This window comes from Rhipicephalus microplus, chromosome 2 (assembly GCF_043290135.1).
Source record: "Rhipicephalus microplus isolate Deutch F79 chromosome 2, USDA_Rmic, whole genome shotgun sequence".
Lineage (NCBI taxonomy): Eukaryota > Metazoa > Arthropoda > Arachnida > Ixodida > Ixodidae > Rhipicephalus > Rhipicephalus microplus.
Window position 1 is genome coordinate 215,804,841 of NC_134701.1, and position 26,260 is coordinate 215,831,100.

Consider the following 26,260-nt stretch of genomic DNA (forward strand, 5'->3'; position numbering starts at 1 on the left):
CTCGGATGCCGCCTGACAGAGTCGTTTATATTCATCCCTCCTCCCCTCCACTCTCGGCTCTCCGCTGTGCACTCTTCTCTCTGTTGAGCGAGCATTGCGGTATGAAAGTCTGTTCGCTTTCTCTTTTTCACTGAGAACTCGGACTGTTTCCATTACCGCAATGAAAGAAAAAAAGAAAGGAGACCTAGATTAACGACGGGGTATTACGTGATTCCTACCGGAGCGTTTACGCGCAAGTGCCCGAGGAGATTTCTCCATTAGGTTATAAGCACTTCAAGAATGAAGTATCGGTTTTCAGAGTCTATAACTAAAGCTTGTTTGATTCATTGAATTCAATGGACGTGAATAACACTTTCAACAAATGGCGATGGATTTAAAAGAAGAAAATACCTACCACATTTATGCATGCTCTGTAAAAACGGTTCCACACTTATAATTGTGGGAAAATAATAATATACATATCAGCAATCACAGGTAATTTTTAACCTGAATTGGCTGCATTAAAACAATTATCTATCAACAAAAAAGCCCATATTAGGTGAAAATTTGCGTACATGTTTAGGGTGGTTATTTGTCATCCACTGCATGCGCACTTAAGTTCTTTCTACTGAATCAATCCCTGCGGAAAACTCCGATTGATGATTGATTGATTTGTGGGGTTTAACGTCCCAAAACCACCATTTGATTATGAGAGACGCCGTAGTGAAGGGCTCCGGAAATTTTGACCACCTGGGGTTCTTTACTGCGGAAAACTCCAGTGCCTCGCACTCACGGTGCGTAATACGATGTCTTACCACTGCTACAGGCTCTGCGTGACGCCAGCGGGTCGTGCAGTGAGAAGACGTGGTATATTTACAAAACAATAGATGGATTTTACTCTACAGGAAAGAGCTTCTTTAAAGCGAAAGCTGTTATGAGATCGCAACTGCTACTTTCAATAGCGTATAGTTGCCAGCCGCTGTCGGTGTCCGTAAATGCTATTGTGTGAAATGACAAAAAAAAAGATATTATGACATGAATATTCAGCATCAGACGGGATTTCAATTCGGGCGCTCTCAGTGGCAATCGAATATTCTACCACTGAGAGGCGTTGGTGTTCCTCTACGAAACGACCTTATAGAGATGTCATAACGGGCAAGGAATTACGTTAACCTTTCTAATGAAGCGTGGCAGAAGATTAAAACAACAACAACAACCAGGCGTAACGCAATGCTTATGACACAATGAATATGTGGTATTGAGCTTAACACTATACGACAAAACTCTCAGCCAATATTTTTAGTCACTCGTCAAATGCAGCATCAACGAAGTACACATGATGCTCTGCGGATGTGTAGCTGTTACCGTGCTTATCCGCAGCGAGAAAAAAAAATGGCATAGCGGGTGCTCCCACACTTTACAAAAATTTCATGGCGTAGTGCATACGTTGCGTCTGTATCACAGGGTAGCCAGCTGATCAAAAAAGTGGCGAACCTCTTTGTCTTTTCATTTGTTTTCTTCCTTCCTTTCTTGCATGTGTGCTGGTATAAGCTGTCCCAAGAGAGTTTACAACCGGCTCTAAAAAGGTCGCTGTAGCAGCTTACGCCCTGACTGTGCTGCGTGGTGTATACGCACGCCCGATGTTTATTCACCAACCTTCATATTTTATGATTATTTTACAATTTTTTTTCGGAAACAACACCTGCGTACTATACCGTACTACGGTGTGCTGGGTGGGTATCTACTCTTAACATTTAGATCATGGTGTAAAAAAAATCGGGCTCCTCGCTTCACCGTCTTCCAGTTTATAATCGTAAAACTCTGCAATCTGGAAGGGGAAAGCGTTCGCCAACTAACAAAAAAACTAGGATTATTTATAGAAAGAACTGCCACCGAGTGCGATGAAAAGAGCCGAAATGCACATACCCAGCAGAACGTGGTTCGGAAAAACCTATAAAAGCCTGCTGGTCCATTACTTGATTACTTCGCTTGCTCCTCTTACTGCCTGTCTTCACGTCTATTCTGGGTTGTTTAGGAACACCTCGAACGCACCACGTAACGACATGTATCCCGTCTGCTGCACCACGTGGCGCAGTCTATACAAGATCACATGTGGACAAAGAACTGTACAAAGCCAATGCAGACGCAACACACATACACACCCACCCACCCACACACCCACCCACCCACACACCCACACACACACACACACACACACACACACACACACACACACACACACACACACACACACACACACACACACACACACACGTGTTCGCACGCGCGCATGTAATATGTATATGTAATACACGTATATTTCAGCAAAACACTTTTGACGTTGTAGACAGTAGACATACAGCTTCAATTGATTAGCAGGTTATTTCTGCATAATAATAAAAAATAATAATAATAATAATATTAATAATAATAATAACAATAATTCGTGTTTTCGGGTCTAAAAATAGCGATTACATTATGAGGCATGCCGCAGGACAGTACTCCGGAAATTTCGCACCAGCTGGCGTTCTTTAACGTGCACCGCCAGTACGCAGTACGCGTACCTCTGCTATTTGGACTACATCGAAATGCGAACGCCGCGACGGACACTGGCGACCTTGGTGACATGGTAGTGCATACACGTATTGCGTGAAAGCGCATGGTAACTGCTGGGTTCCATGTCCCAACGTCACGAAATGATTACGGTAGACGTCGTGGAGGAGTGTTCCTGGAGGTTTGACCACGTGCGACGGGTTCTTGATATGTGCCTTAATTTAGGCGCACGGTTCTTCCAGTACTTTTTCTCCATCTGAAATCGGCTGCCACGGCCGGCATTCGATCGCGCGACCTTCGGGCCAGCAGTAACGCACCGTAACCAGAAGACCACCACGGCGCATGTAATCGGTACTTGGTAATCACATTTAGATCAAATTTAATTTTGAGCACACTTCAAGCATTTCAAGCACCCGAAATTTGCACTTGCGTACGGTGTGTGGAGTATTCTCCCATTACACTGACATCCGACGTGTGCTGTAGCGATTGATTTGTGGGGTTTAACGTCCTAAAACCACCATATGATTATGAGAGACGCCGTAGTCGAGAGCTCCGGAAATTGACATGTACTGTAGCATAAACTGAAAGTTTTGAGACAACCTAGAGTGACGGACGCAAGAAATACGCACAATTGCCGAACCTTGTTACAATGATGTCGTATAAAATTTGCAAGGCGTTTTCTGTACGATTACTCGATTCCGTTTGTGGGCTTCGCGTGGCTTGTGAGAGCGGTTGAGCAATTACGTTGCGTGCGAACATTACATGTACTATCATGGCTGCCACGAAGCACTATGAACGGCTTGTCCCGGCGTCGCTGCCACATGCAGTGCTGTGAAAAGCGAAAGGCAGTACATGGCGAACGAATGAAAAAATTTGCACTCCATGATGTGCCTTACATTCATGGCTTTTTTTAGTTTACTTATCTATTTAAAAATACCTCACAAGCTCCACGTGACAGTATTATGTGCAGGAGACTAGGCAAGATGTTTTCGCAACAACACAAAACAAACAAGGAATTCAAAAACTAGGTATTACGCAATGCAATATAACGTCCGAGGTAACATAAGTAATAATAGGAATGCTAGAATGTGCACGTTGTACGTATTTGAACGGGTCATCAATTTATCATTAAACAATGTGCAAAACATAATTTCAAGGCATCTATACCACACAGTCATACATACATTATATTCTATTTTTATTTCTAGACGCCACGTGATCCCGAATGTACACGACATCATCAGGAACGTCATTTCATTGAACAATGACGCGTTAGCTCAGATGCGTTAAATGCATGGGTGTGACCGAAAAGACGTACGAAATCATGCTGATTATGACGTTGGCGAGTTGTGCGAAGAGGCATGTATATTGGCAAGATATTCACGTGCGCTTTCTCAATTATTGCGTGGAATAAGTACAGAATGGCGATCTTCTTGTGCAATTCTCGGGATGGTAGTGAAAATAAGCCTTGGTGTTATTCACCCTGGACTTGCGATTGCAGTCACGAACGAGGAAACGCGCAGGGCGGTCTGGCGCAGATTCTAATAGGTCGATGGAATATGCTATTTCTTCGTGAGGTGACCAAATGGAGGATGCGCATTCAAGCTATGCAAGAAGAAACGTCTGTATCTCTATTTTCGGGCACTGGATGGCGTGACATAAAAATTACGTTTCAGGTATCCGAGTTTACGTGATGGGGGGGGGGGGGGGTGGCACAATTTTTGGAGTGTGTGTTAATAAGAATATATGGGGTTTTACGTCTCGAAACCACGTTACAATTGTGAAACGCCGTTGTAAATGGCTCCGGAAATTCTGACCATCTGGTGTTTTTTAAGGTGCACTGGCATCACGAAGTACTTGGTTTACGCATCATTTCGCTTCCATCAAAATGCAACAGCCTCGGCCAGATTCAAATTCAATGTGTGTTGATTATGACAAATTAGAAGTGAAGCTATAATGCCAACGTACTTGTACTAGTCTATTAACAATATATGGATATTGTTAGGATAGAATGTGTAAGCCAAGTTTGACTGCTTCCGGCTGAATGTCATTAGTTTGAATGTCTGATTAGTAACCGTCATCTACCACTTTGAGCACCAGAATGGGATTATGTCAAGATTATGCTGTAGTGCTGGGTGATCTGCCAAAGTTATAATTTTGTGGTGCATTATGCAATCTTTGGTGAACAAAAACGAATGTTTGATGAGTTATGAGGTGGAAGGCTGGTGATGTCAATGAGAAATATTAGGCACCCAAATACTACTCTTAAAAACATTTACGTCAGATGATATGAATCGGCTGTTATTGATTCATGCGACCGGCTTGTGTGAGAGTAGAAAATTCTAGAGCCAAGATACAATTAGGGAATGGGAATTAGGAAATTACAGTTTAGTAATTGAACCACATTGTGCTACACAATCGAATGCTTTAGAAAATGTATAGATATGCAGTTTGTCGGCGTGTTGAATTTTTATTAGAAAAACAACCATGTGTGGTTTTCAGCAGCTGGGCTTGAAAAGGGAAACCCCTTCAAAAATTATGGTGTTGGGGTGAAATGTAATGGCTATTTTTTTATTTTGGTAAGAATATGGGATTTATACGGTCTGGTAGCTTGTAAACAATGCTAGTCAGGGATAAGGGGTGTTAGTTTTTTGCCTTATTTTTATTTCCAGATTTCACAGTTGGTAGCACCTAGGCAACTTTCCACTCGTGTGTATGTATACCACAAGGTCATTTGAACTGCGTTAAAAGCAAGACACCTGAGTAGCAGCAGATAGGATGAGTACAAACAAGGGACTGACAGGCTAGAAAGGTAGTTTATGTGAACTCAATAAATCAATAGTTCTTCTTCATTTATTCTGCTTGCTTCTACTCTAAAGTCTCATTCTCAGTGAGGTTTGAGTTTAAATATTATGTCTTACCCTCTGGCCCCCCAACACATGCTTCTCCAGTATGTAGTGATAAAGATATGGTAAAAGACTCAATCGTAAGCAATTTTGCTTAGCTTGAGAATGTTAGGCCCCGCTGCGGTGGTCTAGTGGCTAAGGTACTCGGCTGCTGACTCGCAGGTCCCGAGATCGTTGCCCGGCTGTGGCAGCTGCATTTCCGATGGAGGCGGAAATGTTGTAGGCCCGTGTGCTCAGATTTGGGTGCGCGTTAAAGAACCCCAGGTGGTCGAAATTTCCGGTGCCCTCCACTACGGTGTCTCTCATAATCATACGGTAGTTTTGGGACGTTAAACCCCACATATCAATCATTGAGAATGTTAGTGTTGATGCAAGAAATATTAGATCTTCAGAATATTTTACGTCTTTTTTTGTACTTTACGCGAGACAACTTCACTCAATATCACACCGTGGTGCCACCGGCTCATTGGAGCCTTCCTAAAGTTCCATTCCAAGTAATTCGTTTATTGCCTAAATGAATAAAATGTGAACAAAACATTAAAAAAGAACACCTTTATATGAACTGGAGTGTGAAGCCTGAACATTTATATATCGGGAAATAGATTTTTGCATAAAATTTCGAAACACGCGTACTCTCCTTGCCTAGATCACAAAAAAGTGATAATCTAAGATGGATGTTCACGTACTTGAATAATGTTCACTATACTTCAAAAGTTTTTGCGATATGCATGTCAAGCATTAACAACTGCGAATCATGCAGTTAGTTTTTTTTTTTTCAAACTCTCAACATACCGTTTTCAGGATACCTCGGCAAAAGCGTGCGTATATGATCGGTGAAGGTGCACGTCCAGTTTTGACACCCAATTTCAAGTTTCTGCTCATGGATGGCACTTTTGTCAGAGTAAAAAAGTGCTCAAACTCTGTGACAGCCTTTCTCGGGAACCGGAACACCTGCTCTGTTTCGCTCGCTCACCCCTGAACGCGATCGCCTAGCGGTTTGAGTTGCCGAAAAATTTTGTCGCTTCATCTCGTGTTTTTTTTTTCTCAGCTGAATACATGCTCACCTCGCATGCTTTTTCATAACATTGAGTTTGAAGATTTTCGTTTTACGCACCGCGAGTTCCACGATACACACGAAGCCGTACATATTCAACGGAAACTTGGGTGAGTAAGTAATCAAATTTTACTTAAAATTTTATTATAAAACTATTTTTCTTTCGGTGCTGTACATCAGTCTGTGAATACACATCGCAAGCATCACTGTTTATATATCGCAACACCTGTTCAATCCTCACCGTTTTTCACGCCCCGTAAAAGCTTGTAAAACAATAAATGAAAAAGCGGCACACGTCGCAATCTTTTCATAATCTGGAAATTAGCATACAAGAAGCAGAAATACGAAAAGAGCCTTCAAACTTTCACTTTTTTGTTTGTTTCTGAGAACACAAAGTATAGCCGGAAATCCCGGGCTATAGGAGAACGGTCGCTGTCTGGCAAGAATAATATCCAGGCACAAAAGTGAAAAACGCAGGCAGCATCACTTTTACTGAGATATAGTATGAAATGGGTAAACATACACGCACCAACCACTGGCTCGAAACCTCGAAAGAAAAATAATGCATAATATTTTTTCTTGCAAGCCTCATGTTCGTTCGGTACGAGTGATACACAAAGCTTAGTGTTACATGTATGGCTGGAATCACTTTTTCGAGTGGCACACCTCAGCTCTTTCATAGGGTGTTGAGGCAGCGGGTCAAAATTTATTCAACACCATGCTTGACAAGGCAGAGGGAAAAGAGGTTCAGTTATAACGCAAGGGCTTTTTCTCTGAAGTACCTAGCATTGCCAGTGGAATGTCCAATCTCGTTTGGAGCTCCAATTTTCCGGCCTCGCCCTCACTTTGCGCACAGGCCTTTCGGCATCCTCGTTCCGCTACAGTGAACAAAAGCGCGTTCGCTTGCTCCTGCAGACGACAGCCGCCGGTCCAACTTGACACCTCGGGGCTCGCCCGCGGTACAACTGCGAAAAACTCGCAAGGCCAGTGCGAAGCTGAGCAGACGTTATTCATCATCGCGGAAATGAGGCGCAGGGCGCATTGTTCGCGGTCGTCAGAAGCGGCCTCCATTGTGGCCCACGCAAAAGGCGTTCTCGCTTCAGTGCTGGCTTTTGAAATTAATTTTCTTGATGTGGTGATTATGCCGCATAAATTTGAATTTGCATTGCCGTAGAAATTTCATTAACGATAACAATCGCGATGCACAGCGCTGAATGGGCACGTTGGCGTAGTGTGCTTTTGCTTCAGCACATAGAAGTAAAAACAATTGTGAACATGTGTTTGTGTGTGCGCATGTGTCTGTCCGTGCGCGCGCCTGCATTGATGTGTACGTGCATGTGTGTGAATGTGAGTGCGCCTGCGTTCGTGTGCGCCTGCGCGAGTGTGTGTGTGTGTATGTGCGTGTGTGTGTGTGTGTGTGTGCGTGTGCGCGTGTGTGTGTGTGTGTGTGGGTGTGTGTGTGTCAGCACTGTGTGCCCGTATGTGTCTGTGCGTGCGTGTGAACGTGCTATCTTTGTATATCGGTGATCCGATTTTTTATTATCACAAACCCCAATCGAGGGCGGCTCTGATTTACAGAACTCTGTAAAGTGGTTGATATTTTCACGATAAATAAAACTGAGTGTTTTACTAATTAGTGAAGTCTCACTAAAGATATTTTAGGTTAACCTAAGGTAAATGTGTTTCAAATGATCGTGGCTTGTGAATACAGTACCTAGTGCAGTAAATTATTAACTGTGACTTTCGATGAGGCACTTTCTGCAATAACTGTGCCGATGTGTATAGGCACGTGCACGCATACACATGCCACGGCCAAAATCACTGCCGTCAGCATGATTTTTACTACTCGGCACGTGATCTCTGGTAGTCCTTCCGCACTCATGCTTCCCTTTCTATGCGTACCGCCTTTATGTCAAAAGAAAACTTTCTCTCACTTTTCATTTCTTTTGCCTCGCCTTTCCTCCGTAACTTGTTTGTGTCAACCGCACGACCGAGTTGTGACCACTCTTCTTTCAGAGCCTGCTTTGCTTTATACCAAAAAAAAAGTACCCCGCTTGATAGACTTCACCGCGAGCTTATTTGTGTCTCCAGTGAAGTTCACGCCATCCGCTCAGCTGAATCATCCTATTTTGTTTACTCTTGTCACATTACTGAATGTATGCTCTCTGTAGTTGTTACCGCATCCCCTTTCAGTGTCTCGACCGATCGTTCTCCCGCGATGCATTTGTACAGCAATGTTTTATTTGCCATCTTCTCCTCAGGGTGCTCTCATTTTTAAGTCACTTCTTATGCCAGTCTTAGACTCGTGGGATCATTATATTGGTTCAACACGTTTTGAAGACAACTTCTTTCAATTCACACACGTTACAGAAATTCCATGGCAGTTGGCGAATTATTTACGATATATGGAGCCGCTCTCACTGCTCTATTACATGGTTCCGAAAACTTCCGAAATGCCACGCACTTTCTTAAACAACAAGATGCAAGGAGTCATGGGGAAATAAGTAAATCAAGATGCGAAAGAACTGACTGAACGCAAGGGAGACAAGATAACTTGAAACTTTATTTTCTCAGCCCATACCCAATAATGAACCCAGTAATACCCAGAGAAAAATTAGGTATATAAGCGAAAAAGACTTGATAGTTCCTCTCTAACGGTGTCTAACCAAATGCACATTGAAGTTTGAACCACTTCAGAAACTTTTGTTCGTTCGTTCTTCACCTCATGAGCTACCTATTCACTTTACCACCTGCGCACGATTTTTTTTTTTGTCTCAATACATTGCGGCTCACTGTCATTTATTCTTGCTGTCAAACTCTTTCGATCTGGTTCTATTTACAAAAGCATGCAGCAGAGGTACAGTGTATGGTAGAAGCTGCGTAAGCATGCCAATAAATACGTGTCTCTTTTCAGAACAGCATAAGGAAGCTTCAATAGAAAAAGGTGGGGTGGTTTTTTTTTTTTTGCTAGGCTGGCTAACTATTACCACCCACACTGCTATTTCCAACGACCGTGCAAACGTAAACAGGAATCAGCGCGATTGGCATTGCGAAACTCGGAGCTCTAATTGGCTGGCTCTATGTCGAGTTCTCGCAGTACTGTACGGATTCAGCGCACAAGCCGAGTGCTGGAGGGACCGTAATTTACTTTTACCAGGAAGTGGTGGCCCGCACCAGCGGTGTTTGGCGAAATCGTTTCGCGGGCCATTCTGGTCCGCCGAGCAACCGCCGGTCATGATTGGAATACCTGAGCGCGCAGTTCGTGTGCCGGTCGCTTCATTCCGAAGAAATACTGAGCCGCTTTGGCGGCATTCGGCTGTCAGTGTACGGCTTTGTTTTGTTTTGTTTTAAGTCATTGTCCTTCCATGCCACTGCATCGCCATAGCCTGCGTCAAGAGCTTGTGCGTGCAGGGTATCTTGAGGTTGGGTGAGATGCTGGATATTAAAGACGCGCGTAGGTTTTTGTTTGCGTGCTTTCAAGAGAAACCGTTTTTGTAAACGTTTATATATTTTCATCGGTGAGTTATGTATCAGCTAAATAGAAGATCTGTTCTGTTCGGCACTTTTTTTACCATGACTTGTGGTTAAGGTGACGTGGGCTCCCCATGGTGTGGACTATTCTTTTTATGACTGGAATAAACCGCACGAATACAAGTTCGTAAAGAAAGTGCTGAATATATATATAAATATATATATATATATATATATATATATATATATATATATATATATATATATATATATATATATATATATATATATATGCTTTTATCACATTTAAATTGCAGTGTTGGCACTGGCACCATGCCAGGCCACATACATAGAAGGTGTTTATTCAAGAATATTATATGTTATATGCATTGTTTGAGCTTTATTATTCATCGCATGGAAAATATGGTTGCAGATGGAGAATATTTCTTTTAGTGGCAGCTTTTTTTAAGAAAGCATTTTGTTTAGTCAAGCTATCACTAGTTTGACTGAAAGTTTTAAGTACTAGTTCTGGGCTGAGTAAACCGCATATTTATTACAGGAATAGGTGGCAATAAAAAAGATTATCTAAATTTTGGTCAACATCGCAAGTTTCTTAAGTTTTCGTTAAAAGGCAAATATTAATAATACAAGCCCTATTTTTCAATTTTCTCACAGAGAAAGATGTTTGACGGATTGCATCAACTAACATTCACGGTCGCAAGAAAAGAAAAACGAGCACGAGCCGGAAGTTATGCTAAAAGGGGTGTGAAGCATACTAACGTCAAAGCCCCGTAAACAGCAAGTATGATTTAGAAGATGACATTCACGCAGAAATCAATGTTTTCTAATCTGTATGCAAAAAAAGAGGGCCCGCAACACGTGCCTGGCTTTCCGCTTTCTTCATATATTCAATTAAAATAACACGTATGTTTATTATTTCGATCGCACTTACTATGTAGTCCCGCTGCAGTCTCCAAGGCACATTGAAGCACATTGATCGCCACGTCCTAGCGGGAAAAAAGCTATCATAAAAAATGGGCATCTGCAGCACGTGCGTAATTAATCGCATTTAGCGCACCGATAACTTGTCATCTGCGAAGTATCCACTAAGCCAGTGTAATGAGTGGTATGTTCGAAGCCCTACACATGTTTTCTTGTCGTATTAAGCCCTTCCTAAAAGCACCTGTAAATTAACTTTGGGGCTTGGCGCCGAATAAACAACATATCTGAGGCACTGCGTTGCTAAACAGCCTATGACCAAACATCGGCAAGTGAGGGGCGTAGATAAAGTAAGAGCCAGCCGTCATGTCTTCGGAGCGTTATTAGAAAGTATGTTCAGGCGTGGCAGGCACGTGTGCCAAGGCATGTGAATAAAGTTGCCGATGATAAAACGTGTTTTCCGCTTAGATGTGCATCGAAGCGAGGCCTTCTTTGGGGAACTTGGGTGGTTGCGGGCTTACTGTTTTTGTGCCAGTCGCACAAAAAAATATATAAACCAAAAGATAGATAGATAGATAGATAATTAGATAGATAGATAGATAGATAGATAGATAGATAGATAGATAGATAGATAGATAGATAGATAGATAGATAGATAGATAGATAGATAGATAGATAGATAGATAGATAGATAGATAGATAGAATGAAGGAAGTGAGAGAAAACGAAGACTGACCATTTATAAGAATGTGCCTAAGCCATAGGAGTTGCTCATTGAGGTCTGAGGTTTGGTTGCTGTGTGTGCGCATATGCACGCATGAATGGTCCCAAGCATTGGTTTACGCGCGCCATGTTAGATTTCAATCTATTTCTACTGAAATTCCGCTGTTTTGCTGATGTAACTAATCAAAAAGGTTTATTTCACTATATATAATTGCTTTCCTGTGTATGTCCTTTATCTTTTTAAAGATTGTTTCTTTTCTTATGCTGAAAACATTGTGATCAACACACTATACATTCAAAGAAGTGGGGACTAGACCACGTTTTTTTTTTTGCAAAACTTAAGAGTGTAAAGAAACAGTTTCATCGACGTATATATATATTGAAAAGTTCGAAGAGGCTAAGGAATTATTACGCAATACACACGCACACACACAAAAAAAGAAAAGCAACGCGAGTGTTCTTTGGAGCCTTTCTGCTCGCGGCTTCTCCCATGTCGGCGACGTGTGCACCAGTGTACCCTTCTGCTTGTCGCGCTCAAGGTCGCTTCTCGTGTGATTCCAAGAATGCTAGCTAGGTGATGCGCCGGCCCCAAGACGTTACGGGGGTGAAGGCAACTATAATCAGGAAATTTTGTGGGACATATTGAATAAAGTGGGCATTGGTGAAGACGGTACACGGCTTTTGAGAGAAATATACCAAGAAAATACAGTTCGCAAGGATTGGGGAGGAACAGGTAGCATAGACAGCGCTAAACTTAAAAAGTGGGTGAAACAGGCATGCCCTTTGTTCCCACTGTTATTCGTGCTGTACATGGTAAGGATGGAAAAAGCGCTAGAAGGTAGAAACATTGGGTTTAATCTGTGAGATAAACAGGCTGGCCTGATGGCAGAGCAGTAGCTTCCAGGTTCATTTTATGCAGACGATATTGTCCTATTTGGGGAAAATCAAGATGTTATACAGCGGCTGGTAGATATATGCGGAACGGAAGGCGAAGTTCTAGGACTAGGATTTATTGCATTGAAATGTGGATTGATGGTACTCAATGATCACGAAGACCAGGCGGTTTCAATACAGGGCCAAGAAATACCGAGGCTAAGCGAGTACATGTACCTCGCAGTATGTGTAAATGAGGTGTATATGTATATAGAGGTAGAAGAAAAAATATCGGTAGTGAAGAAAAAGAGTGCTGCAATAATGAAGCACAGAGCGTTACGGGGATAGAACAGTTACGAAGTGCTTCGAGGGTCTCTGCAAAGGTGCAATGGTTCCAGAGAGTACATTTTGGAACTCACTGGTGCGCATGAAGTCAAAGGTGCAATCAGGAATGGATGTAAATAAAAGGACTGTGGGTCGCCTCCCGTCAAGAGCTCACGGGAAGACGACGAATGAGGTTGTAAAAGGGGATGTGAGATAGACAGACTTTGAAGTAAGGGAAGCTGAGAGCACAATGAGATTTGAAAAGTGGCTTAGGAAAACGAAGGAGAGTAGACGGGCAGGGAAAGTATTCAGGTATTTTATAGGAAGAGCTTGGATAAAAAGTGCAGAAAAAAAACTAAGAGGCTCACCAGCCGATATGGAACAGGGAGCACTAAGTGAAAATTCAGAGAGGCGGGGAGGGTTTGATGAATGGTAGCGATGGAAAATTAAAAAAAAAAACCGGCTCTCAGTAACTACCGAGGTGGGAGCCCATCCCAGCAATCTGCCAGAAATTATTGAAGTCTACATCTCTCTCTCTCTCAGTAACTATCGAAAAAGCAAGAACAAAATAAGGCGGGAGAGGTCCAGTGCAAATTTAAGGGGAAGTGCTTTGCTGTTCGAAGCGAGATTGGGTGGCCTTAGAACGCGTGTTCATAAAAGGAGATTCAATAAAAAGAGGAACAATGTACATGCTGTGAAGGAGCTAAGGAAATGATTGAACATGTCCTGAATAAATGCAGAGATATCCACCCAGATTTTGGTGTGGGTACAAGCCTACATAAGGCTTTGGATTTTAAGGACAATTATGGAAAGTTGAACACGTTCGCGATAAAAGCAAGCAAGAGACGGTTAGAGTATTGGTGGCAGAAAAGTAGAGATGAGGGACAGCAATACTGGGAAACGGAGGTCATTCTGCCTAAAGAGGCAGAGAGCCGGAACAAGAATTTACACTCTTTTGTTATAATAAGATAGATTTATTCGTTGTAGATAAGGAATTAGGCCAACATATAAAGAAATCTTTTTTCCTTGAAATCCTGGTGATACACAAGTCCCCACCCCGCTATAAAGGAGACGCTCATAGCATACATCCATCCTTCCAAAGGTTTTCGATGGCCTGCGCACTCGCCTCCTCGAAGTGAAGGTGAAAGAAGGGGAAGTGAAAAGAAAAATGTGTCGGGGTGACTGCCTCTCTCTGAAGATGTCACTTCAACAACGCCACACAGGGGCTGGGTAGTAGTGGGAGAGAAAAGAAAGTTAGAGAGAGAGGAAATGAGGAAGGTGTCAGTCTTGTTTGGTCTGGCCGCGCACGAACGCACGTTGCCTTCCAAAGCGTCGGTTTCCGGGCGATAACATGACTGTTCACTTTAGACGGTGTGCCGTCGCTCATCGTGGCGCACACAACTCTCGGGACGTCCGCTTACCTTCTCTTGACCGGGAGCTGACGCAGTGAGCACACTTGGTAAGCTCTCAGCCGCGTGTATAACCCACAAGATAAGACAGCATTGCAATGGGCTTGCGACGCAGCTGCAGCTCGGGCTCGCCACCAAGACCCTGTGGTGACAGCTCGGGATGCTGAAGCAAAGAAGGCTCGTTTGTAAGCAAGCCCGGAACTGCGGACCTTCAAGGCCACAGCTAACAGGGCTCACCGCCAAGGAAACCCAGAGGTTCGGGCCAGCAAAGCAGAATCTCCACGGAAGCAGCGGCAAGACCATCTCAAAGTGCGGGTGTGAAATGCTGAGGCGAAGTGTATATATAACAAGGTTGTCGATCTATATATGATAATAGAAGATGTGTATGGAAGTTTCGTGGGTTACCCATTCATATTCAATCAAGCTCCTCTAAAATCATTCACTTTGTGGATATGGCGATGATTTTGTTTCCAATTTTCTGTAGAGATTACACAAGCGGCTGGCTGATAACTAAGATGAATTTCTGTTGCATGAAAATGCAACTTGGTGAAGGCACGGGAGGGGATGTTTGTTCCGAATGTAATGCACAAAACGACAAAGAACATCAGCAGGCGCCACAGCTCCCGCTTCGACATCGTAAAGACATCTCTTGAACGTCACCCGATTCTTGCATTTTGAGGCTGCTGAAAAAAAAAACAGCTTTCACTAGAGCTTATAAAGGCAACTCGAGGTTTTGGATTGCATTTAAGTCAGTACAACAGACTAACATTGAAGTTTTCAGCAATGAAGAACATCTAGTTGGTGTTAAGCTATCATTCTGAAATTGCGTTAGGATAGCAAACGCCAACAAAGGCTCACGAATAAGATGAAGGAGAGAAGGTTGCGGCATTGACCACCTTTCCGTTTCGTCTAGATTGCTCTCTTCAAAGTACAACAAAGCTGCTTCATGCTAGGTACTTTGATATAGAGCTGTGTTTCAAACTCATTTACCAATCGGCTTCGTGAGAATTCATTTTGCTAAAAGTCGAAGTGCGTACCAAAAGTATTGGTTAAAGAGCACAAAAAATTGAGAAAAGAAAACATCGCCGAAGTACAAAGTGAGGATTCGATTGCGCCAACCTAAACTCTAAGAAATAATTAAGATTGTAAAAATAGGTGTTGGGGGGTTGTGACAAGGATAAAAGGAGCAGCCAGCATTTTGAAGGCTTAAGTTGTTATTTCGGCGAAACTGCGCCCGAAAAACGAAACGTCTCTCAACAAGCAATTCACGATGTCGACTGATAGCGGTAAACAGATTGTCAGTCGTCGGTAGTCTAATCTGCGGTGAGTTGCGTTGGCGTTTATACATGCCGCATCGATCATTCAAGCGTTCATGATCGCTGTTCACGTTCACGCGGTCGAGCCTAAGGGCACGTTCACACTGAGCATTCCAGCCGCCTAAAGTGCGCCAAATCCGATTCGGCGGCGGCCAGATCCACTGAAAGGGCACTCTCCGCGCCTTTTGCTATCGGTCCGATTTTTGTGGCGTCTGCCGCCGAATCAGTCACTGCGGACCAACAGGAGCGCTTGTCAAGGAATATTGCAAAATGGCGGCCAAGCCCTATTCACTTGTCATGTCGCAGTGCATGTATACTGAATGTTGCAACCAATAAGAGTTTAGCCTACTCTGTGCCTACTTCACGTCACTATTCCATGTAAGAAGTGACCGAGCTTGTCGCGGTCTTGCAAGGCAAGACGAATTCACCAACGCCGCTGGCGCCAGCGGTTTTTTCTGCTCTTCATGTATTACAAGACAGGGACTGGGCAGCGAAGTAAGCAGGACTGCTTTTTCTTGCTTCTGCATACGAGAATCATCAAAGACTAGACCACCAGCCACGACAACAACCAGGTGACAGCACTTCCATCCCGCGTTCGCCCCGTGGTAGATGGCATATTCGGTGGCGCGAGGAGCGTCCAGTGTGAACGACGCTGCGCTTTAGCGGCAGGAAAATAGGCAGCGCTTCAGAGTTTGCAGTCTGCCATGCGTAGGAGGAGTCATGACCAATTGGTACAAGAAATCAGACATTGCCATCATAAAGCTCTAGCACGAGGGCATGATATTATATATCAATGGCTGCCTGGACATATCGGTATTATCGGAAATCAATTAGCCGATGATGCAGCCCGCTCAGCCCATGAAGGAACCCGTGTAGTCCCGATTCCTCTATCAAGGAATGATGCAGCAAGACAACTTTACCTGCTGGCTCGAGATCTCACACGCACGTTCTGGTCGTCTACCAGCTTCCAAAGGTGTCAATTTTATGAACTTGATCCTTCGCTCAAGCTAGAGCTACCATCACAACTTTCCCGCTCCGATGCGACACTATTATGCCGCCTTTGGTTGGGTGTTGCATTTACAAAGGTGTACTCTTTTCGCAATGGTATGGCAGACACTCCTACATGCGACAACTGTGGAGCTGAAGAGACCGTCGAACACGTCCTGTGCAGCTGCGCTTGCTACGACACACAGCGATGCCAGCTCCGGATGGTTTTGAATCAACTTGACCCCGGACCATTTTGTGTGCAGAAGATACTAGGCATCTGCCTCAGTTGCGCAGAAAGCAACTAAAGCACTGCTACTTTACCTGAAGTCAACAAACCTTAGCGACCGCCTGTAGACTGTGTGTGCTCCCCGAGTGTGCTCGTGATTGTGTGTACCTTCTCATCTCTCTGCAACCTCTTTTCCCCCCTTCATCCCTTCCCCAGTGCAGGGTAGCAAACCGGATGTGCGTCTGGTTAACCTCCCTGCCTTTTCTTGCATCTTTATCTCTATCTCTCTCTCTTCGGTCGCTGTATGATGCAGACGCTTCAGTCAAGAATAGGGTTAAGAGATGATCCCCATCTAATGTGGACGGCAGTACCTACACATGCAACGGGCCGGTGACATTAAACATCAATCGACATCACCAAAAGTGGCAGTATGTGTTGTTCTTCCTGGTCAGTTCTGGCTAGCTCCTATATGATACTTAAGGAGACACATTTAATCTATTTTGGGTCGCACGACTGGAAATGATCACACGACTCGAAATACTTGACTTCTGTCTTTGAAAAATCATATACGCAGCCACTCGAAATCCACAAAATTTTCTTACCAGGCTTTTTTTTTCTTAGAGTGCAGTCAGACATGATAGCAAGGAGTGCAATCTTAGGGAAATTCAACGAGACGACCAACCTAGAACGCTGTCTGTAATTAAAGGAGGAAAAAAATGGAACAAAATATGAGACGTTTCCTTTCGGATACCACAAATATTCCCAATGACGTGTTCCCCAATGACGCTTGCCCCGCATGTGGGGAAGCATCCACGCTGGCGCACATGCTCTGGGAGTGCAAGGCAATGTACACTAACCCCAACACTAAATCGGTAAGGTGGGAGGCGGCCCTACGCAGCTCCCTTCTGGCCAATCAACTTTGGGACGTCCAGCAGGCCCGTAGAGCGGCCGATAGGCTTGGCCTAACGGTCCCGACGTGGGAGTCGCCCGCTGCGCGCTGACGCACGCCTTGCAGGACCACAATAAAGTTTCGGAACTAACCAACCAATCACAAGTATTACTGGCACCAGGCGAAAACTGTCATCGAAGCCATTTTTGTTGATGCCACCCTCACCGTTTTCTTCACAATCTAGCTATAGACACAGGGAAAAAAAAACGGCGACCAGTCGAATCTCACAATATATCTGAAACCCGTGGAACATCTCCTATTGCACACAAATGCATCGAACTACGGCTATAGAAGCCACTGGAAACTGTTTTTTTTTTCATCCATATTTTAGAGATCGCTCATTTGCCTTTATGAAGGTTTTGTTCTCAGGCTCAGTACGACGCTACTGCTTTGCATTATAGTTACCAGTTCAACTATTTTATTCCACATTTTGTCTTCTTCTACCCTTCTTACAGGCTCAGCCACGAGCTCTCTTCAGGGCAGCGGCCATGGCCCTACAATCGTGCTCGAGCCCCCAACGCTAGTGGAGTTTTCCAGTGACGCGGGAGCTGTGCTTCCCTGCTCTGCGCATGGCCAACCGCAGCCCAATGTGCGGTGGGAGAAAGAGGACGGGAGCTCGGCAACCACGGTAAGTTGATGAATAGTGACCACGCTGTAATTGCGTTTCGGCACCAATTTCTGGCGTTTGTTCAGTAGTCATCGGACGCGAAGTTAATCGTTGTTACGATGTAGCTAACCTCCTCGGCTGTTCTTAAACAATGCAACAACACTTTAAAAAAAGAGGAACCCTTTGTCTGGTGCTTCCCACAAGTGATACGTCCGTTGTGCTTGAAGAATACGATAACGAAGCACAGAGTGGCCTTTTGCAACCCCACAAGCGCGGTCTCTGTGAAAATACTACCAGCAAGAGGCATAGTGGCCATGAAAATGATCATTTGCATATGAATTACAATGGCTTGATAGAATGGATGCGTTGGTGGGTGGGGGATCGGTGTGTGATTGCGATCAAAAGCACCGTCTTTTTAAAGGTCTTCCTATCAAGTAGCACTAGATCTGCATTGAATCGATTACTTTCACGCTCATCATTAAAACAGCCATAACCTACCCATAATATATAACATGTGTACATGAACTCTTGTGTCCTTTCAGTCAATCATGTAATGGTAGTTGTTGTAACGGGCTCGAGGCACTGACGATTTCAGCAGTCGGCGTGTCCAAATCTTTCCCCGCCGTGGTGGTCTAGCGGCTAAGGTACTCGGCTCCTGACCCGCCATTCGCGGGATTGAAGCCCCGCTGCGGCGACTGCATTTTCGATGGAGGCGAAAACGCTGTAGACTGTGTGCTTAGATTTGGGTCCAGGTTAAAGAACGCCAGATGGCGGAAACCTCGTCTCTCATAATCATACGGCGGTTTTGGGACGTTAAACTGCACATATCAATTATTTGAGACTAAACTTCATATTTTAGGAGAACTTGCGGCCGGCAAACGGAAACTCAAACTACAGCAAGCTATGCAGAATGCACACTTACATCGGTGAATGCTGCATCAGCCATCAAAAAGTGATCATTGTTGGAACGTGCCTTTTTTTTTTGTTCGCCACGCACAGAACTTTCCAGCCTTCGGAATCCGTTTCGGAACCCGCAATTTGCACAGAATAACGAATAACATCATTTGATGTCGAAAGATGCAGGCATGCAATAATGATCGAAACGAAAACATTGCTTTCAATGAGATAAAACTTGCACACCACCAGTATTCAATGCACTAAATCCTTATAACGACGTTTTTATCGCATTTCTCAAAGCACACACTTGCATCCTCTATGGTTGCTTCTTTTGAGAGGAAGATGAGCAGGCAAATGTCGTGCTTCTTTTCACTTTTTCTTTTAATTCTGAGGGCTCTGTTGAGATAGCCCGGAAGTCTTAACGACTTCCATTGGGTGAATAAAAGCGCTGTTAACTACCGGCTAAGTGCACCCTGGAGAGATGACGCGCACATTGAGCTTGATGCCACGATCAGGCCTCACTCTCAAGAGAGCACTTCTCTAGCAGATAACGGTTACTCCAGTGAAAAACAAAGCTGCTCAAACGAAGTAAAAAACATCGCCTGTCTAGATATACCGACTGTGTTGCCTTTCCTTAGAATGTTTCTTTTTGATTTTTTTTTACTGGAGCGACCTGCATTTATTGTATTGTTCGTTACATTACAAAGCAGGCTTTCCGTTGCAGGTCCCGGGTCTGCGAGAAACACGATCTGACGGCTCGCTCGTTTTTCCGGCGTTCAGCGGATCGCAATTCCGGCCGGAAGTGCACTCGGCAACCTACTGCTGCGTTGCTTCCAACGCATTTGGACTGGTCAAAAGTCGACTCGCACACGTCCGAGGGGGTGAGTTTCGAAACCCTGTAGGATACACGATACGACGAGGAAAGCTCTAACATATACTGCACTGTTATTGGCCCATAGGATCAAAGTTATCGCGTGTTTACTCTACTGAATTTTAGCTCGACTGTCTTTGTTGTAGACGTAAAGAGAGTTTGAAAATGTTATCCGAAGAGCAGGTCATGCGTTGAGGCAGATGGATGGCGGCCGAAAAATCGGTGATTCTGCATCTGCGGTCAATGCTCTCTCCTTTTACACACACACAAATATAAATATAAATGTATATATATATATATATATATATATATATATATATATATATATATATATATATATAAACATGAAAGTAGTGTATACTTATACGGGCTCGTCGTTTCTTTTTGTCGTTGACACAATACTATTGAGATCTAAGAGACAATAACACCTATGAAAGTATAAAGTGTTGGACCGAATTTTAATTGACAGGCGAAGAAAGAAACTTTGTGAAAACATAACTTACCGTGGGCAGGAACCGGACCTGCGACCTTCGAACAACACACACACACACACACACACACATTATATATATATATATATATATATATATATATATATATATATATATATATATATATATATATATATATATATATATATATATATAGGGGGGACTGGGGAATAATCTAGATTTACGTACTTCAAAAGACATAAGTACAAGGTAAAGAAGACTATAGCCAAAGGCATAGAATATAAAAGTGTGAATAAGGAGGATGAAAAAAAGGAGGGAAAGTGTAAATTATAGCATAGCCATGTATAGCATAGGCAGGCCGAATCACGCATCACCGAAAAATGTATAGCACAAGTGTGTGAGAAAGAGGCGTAAGGGGAAAGAATGTGGGAGAGTGTATATCACAGCATATTCGTATATAGTACGCCATCGCAGTTGGACGTAAAAGTGACACAAGATTGAAGAGAAGTATTGTGAGAGAGTGGGAAAGGTGGAGGGAAGGCACCACTTAATCACAAATAACGCTTGCTTTCACCACCATGGAGGCTGTGTGGTTTGCTTAGGCGCGGATGACTGAGGCGCAAAAAAGATAGCGTAAAAAAGGAAGGAGCAGCACAGAAGAAAGAGCAGTGCCGACCACCAACTGTCCTTATGAACAATCTAAGAACCTCACATGAAAAAAAAGGCATTTCCGAGCATGCGTGAACTGCCAACAAACGATGTACAGCGAAATGTTCAAGAGAACAAGCTATCGCTATAGTGCATTTATGTCAAACACAAAGTTATAGATCTGTCACTGATACAAATAAATCCTTTCTATTTTATAAAGAACGCTTCGAAGAGTTCTTCAATCGCTTGCCTGCTGCTCTTGTCTACAGTCAACACATGCGCAAAGCATGGTTCATAGCCGCCGGCGTTGGAGTGCGCAAGAAGATGTGCATGTTTCGTTTGCCTCAGCTATTAGAAAACTCCCTCAGTTTAACATAAATGCAACGTCCAGTTTGTCTAATGTAAGAGTAGCCACTGCGTAGGGGTATCTCATATACTACCCCTTGTGTGCATCGCGTAAACAGTTGTGTGTGTTGCTTCTGGCAGTCCTTTGGCTCGTCGCGTGTAATACGCGGGTACAGTTGAGCCAACTTGTTGAGAGCTCAGAAACCACCGCGATGCGTTAACGGGTACCCACCTTAATCAGCTTATGGCTCATACGGTGAACATGAGGCACCAACTCTGGCTTAATATTCTCCGTTTCCTTCGCCGGCGTGTATGCATTGGCAGCAACGCCTTTCAACTTCCGCAGCAGCGTTTCAACCACGGAACTTACGACAGACTGATGAAAGCCGGCCTTACAAAGTCTTTGAAGCTGATTCGAGCAGCTAGCCTGCACACCATGTTCACAAGACCTGCGTGAGGCAAACTTCAAGCTAAGCGTAGTGGCTCCGCGCTTCAAAGCCTTTGAGCGCACTAAGTCGTACTGTAACAATCCTTTCCTACATCGTCGAAGATATGCAAAGCACACATGATCACTCAAAATCACCAGGTTGAGGTCTAAAAACTGCAAAGATTTGTCTTTCGCAAGCTCATTAGTGAACATGAGACCAGTAGCGTTTTCTCTAAAAACATCAAAAAGCTGCTCAACCATTCCGACGCAAAGCAAATGGCATCAATTGTCAATAACAACTAGAGAATATTTAAAAACATTCAGATGAGATTAAGTAAAACCAACTTGTAGTGTGTGGTCAAAGTAAGACAAAAAAAGATGTCACACATTAAGGGTGCTACTTGTGAACGTATTGAAAAGACCTTTTTTTTTCTGTAAAAACAACGTGCTATTTTGAAAAGAAACGAAAGTATGGTGAAAGAAACTTCTCAGAGGGTAGGTAAGAAAGTTGGCAGTCGACATCGCCGTTTCAGTCAGAAAAGATGCTTCGCCTTTTTAATCGATACAATGCTTACCCGCTCGTAGTAGCTCCGGATGCGGAGCCGAATGAAAAAGGTCATGTACGTCTACAGAAAAGAAGTAGACTATTTCCTGGATTCCTCGGAAGAACTCATACACTTGATGAGAGTTTTTGTCAAGAAAGAGTCATGAAAATGAAGCGGCTTTAGGCTTTTAAGCAAAAAAAAACGTGGCTGATCCCCCTGTATATATTACGTATGACACGAAAGTGAAACGGGTCTTTACAGAGGTAGTTGACCGCTTATTGTGCATTGTTTCAGCAACGGAAATCAATTGCAAAGTCACGTTCGGAATGGGAAGGAGCTCGAAACTTTCTGCACACACCTCAAGCAGAAAGCATGCTCGAAATTAGCATACACAGGAGAAGCGCGGAATAACAACTGTCACAATTCTCCCAGCGTGTTGTGTCAGCAGTGCGCTCCATTCGTAAACGCGACCATGGCAGCCTGCAAAGTGACCTTCGTCCACTCGCGAATTATGAGTCTGATAAGCGCGCGTGCAGGAGAAAACCAAGGAGGTTATACTTTCCTGGAGAAACCCTGCTCCGAGGGACCGTGGGAGCGGCGCATCATGGAGGCGCCGACCTTGAGAGCACGTCGAACGCCAGACTATCACGCAATCTCGCCACTGATAACGAAAACGCGCTACAGTTTTGAAGCTCCGAGGATGGCCAGAATGTGTATGGTGTCTATATTCAACACGTTTATATTCTGTATGTGTGTCTTTTTGCTACAGAATGATGCACATATAAGTAATTTTAAGGACCGTAGCGTTTATCACGCTGCGTTGACAGTGCAACGCGATGCTCAAAAAGGCAAGTGTTTCCAACGCTTTGCTAAGACGACACGGTAGTGGCACCTGCCCGTCACTTGGCGTTTTAAGCCTTATCACCTCTGAGACGGGCGTGCATGCCACGTGCTTCTTTTTCCAAGATAACTGCCAGATAGCACTCATGTCTCACGTGTGACGTGACTGGTTGGGCTCTTTCGCCTCCACTGCCCGCTCGAAAAATTTTTGCACAGCGCCTCTAACATACCATTCACCTATTTTCTTGCACATAGCATCAAATAATCGTTTTGCTCACTCTCTCGAGACGCAGGACTATCGTATTTTGTCAACATTTGTAGTGTAACATGCAGACACGGAGCCATTTTTACTCGCAGTCTTTCGCAACGACGAAAGCGGGCGCTTATCCCGGGAGATCCAAAGCCGGTCATGATTGTCTGCCGACATGCTCACTTCCTCTGCTAGGAGGCTTATGCGACACGCCGGCACCCCCTAGGTGCTTGTTTGCGAAGACGTTAATCTTCGTGTATGCGGTGAACTTTCAGTAGCAGAGACCATGTGCTCCGGACATTAATCCCCTAACACCAATCTCCGCACGTGTAGACCATAAGCTCGGTGTAAAACGACGTTAGACAGTGCCCGCCTTGGTTCATATTTCTGAGGTATTCGCTGAGTAGGCGTTGGAGAGCCACGACTGGGTAGGGCAGGTAGGGTGCATGTTGGCAGGTGCGCTGAAAACTGAGCAATGATCTTGCCGTAATAATTTGTCATTGTTGTCAGGGTGAACATCCCCTCCACATTATGCCCCTTTTCGAGCATTTGTAGCCTCCTAACGTTGTTTTGAAGCGTTCCCGATAAAATGGTGAACTTATGCGTTAAAAAGTGAAGCTCCATATGTCCAGTCTTCGCGTGAGGCAATCACGTTTGTTTTCGTGCGCTGCTGGGAAACTTCTACAGAGAGAAAAAAAAAAGCTTACGAAATATTCGAGTACTGAAATACCTCTCCGGTGCCGTAATAGGAAGTGCGCATGCGTGAACTGAAGTTCTATCTAGGGGCGCGATGCAGGATGGCCCGAGTTTCTCGGCAGACGAGTTTTCTCAGAGCTTGCTCTGCAGTGGCTATCGCATGAAGACAGTGCGGAGCGCGCGATAGCAGCGTTGATGAAAATAGCTACAAGAACTGAATTCAGGAACAGCGCAACCTACAAGTAGTTACTTCGTAACTACGGAAGCGAAAAAAACAAGGACAGAAAAGAGCGCTGCCAACCAACTTGCCCAAGCTTCCACGCTTCATAGCTACAAGAACACGCGTCTCGTTGAAAACGCATGTGGAACTTTTGCGGTGGTTATAAAAGAAACACCGTGTGCAAACTCATCGTCGCCCCTCAGTCAACATTTAAACAGTGCAGCGACGTCAGCGTGATTGCCGCGCTATCATTTTGCCAACTCAACACGCGCCTCCCACAGTCGTGTTGGTGGGCGTTTGCCCTCTTTCGGACATGTTCTTTCGTTCTATCTGCGGCATGGAAATTTCCACTCTCGTAGGCAGCAAGGGTGCACACGCAGCACTTTCGTGCTGCTTATTTCGCTTCTATGTAGAGAGAGAGAGAGAGAAGGAATGTAGGAAAGGTAGGGAGGTTAACTAGACTATGCGTCCAGTTTGCTACCCTACACATGGGGAGAGAGAGAGGGGAGTAAAAGAGAGAGAGAAGGATAGACACATGTCACATCGCACACACAATGCCGAGTTTCACAGGCGGTCCCTCAATGAAGTTGTTGACAAGTATCTCAGGAGGGCTCGTGTGGCTTTCTGTGCTGATAGGCTGCGCGACCAGGCTCCTAAGATCTTTGCTTCATTAAATGGCTGGTCATCGAGTCTATTCAAGGCACACTGGAGAGTCCGGCGATCTTCATCAAATTGGGCACAGTGGCACAAGAGATGTTCAATAGTCTCTATACAGTTGCAGCTTTCACACATGGATGAATCCGTCATGCCAATGCGATGTCTGAATGACTTAGTAAACGCTACCCCAGTCCACAGCCGGCACAGCATTGTAGCGTCACGTCGAGAAATCTTGGATGGCAGTTGTTTCTGAAGTAATGACTTCAGATTCTTAGGGCGTTTATTGGAGTTAGGTGGAGACTTCCAGTGCGCAAGCATGGCATTATGCGCGATATGTAGCATTGCAGATAATTATAAGGACAGGTGGCCACCAGGGGTGCTCGCATCATGACGGCAATGTGGCTGTGATTAGCAATGTCGAGAGTGTGGTAAAATTTAATGCGAAACATCGTAGCCACGTGGTAATATCACTTTTACTTCTGCGTGCGGGTGTGCATAGTCTGCGCGATAAAGCTAATAGATAGATCCTGCCGCTCGGTGTGAGTCCCGCTCCTCGGCAAGAGCAAACGTGGCGGGCGTACCCGATCTCCACCGCGGGCGTCTGTCAATCAAAATAATTGGCGCGTGAACTCGGATACAAACTTGTTGATTTTGAGAAGCCCGAGTTCAACTCGGTACTGGAGTGGTGCTGGTGTGACTGTTAAGCGTTTGATGCAGTGAACGCTATGCGGCAGCTTTTTTGCATATAAAATAATTTCGTTAGCTTACACTATTTGTGCAAGGCTGGAGCCATGGAGTATTTTATGTAAGCATATCTTCTTGCAGCTTCTTATGTTGGTGGTCTACTCATCTGCATGATCGGCTTCGAAGTGAAGAACGCATCAGCTCTGTCTCAAGTATGACTGAACTAATGGATTAAGGCTTAATCACCATTACGGTGAGCTGTCTTCTCTTCGTTGATAAGGCTTCAATTAAAATGCAATTATTTCTAGAGCAATTACCGAGGCAATAATCAGTATGAAGCTAATAAACGTAATTCTGATTGGATGGTTATAATTGTCACATTATTATTAATGACTAATTAGCATGGCTTTACT

The 26,260-nt window shown here is 44.2% G+C and overlaps 1 protein-coding gene and 1 long non-coding RNA gene across 3 annotated transcripts in view; one reads left to right on the forward strand and one right to left on the reverse strand.

The window, feature by feature from the left end:
- The window catches only part of LOC119169567 (cell adhesion molecule Dscam1-like), a 219,747-nt gene that overhangs the window by 68,120 nt on the left and 125,367 nt on the right, over nucleotides 1-26,260 (forward strand). For both annotated transcript variants that reach the window (XM_075875971.1, XM_075875973.1), the window contains exons 2-3: nucleotides 18,164-18,336; nucleotides 19,937-20,093. In XM_075875971.1, coding sequence (XP_075732086.1) covers nucleotides 18,164-18,336; nucleotides 19,937-20,093 — 330 coding nt within the window. The remainder of the gene's footprint in view (nucleotides 1-18,163; nucleotides 18,337-19,936; nucleotides 20,094-26,260) is intronic.
- LOC142774843 (uncharacterized) overlaps nucleotides 1-26,260 on the reverse strand; it is a 374,795-nt gene that overhangs the window by 27,605 nt on the left and 320,930 nt on the right. The gene's annotated exons all lie outside the window — the stretch shown is intronic.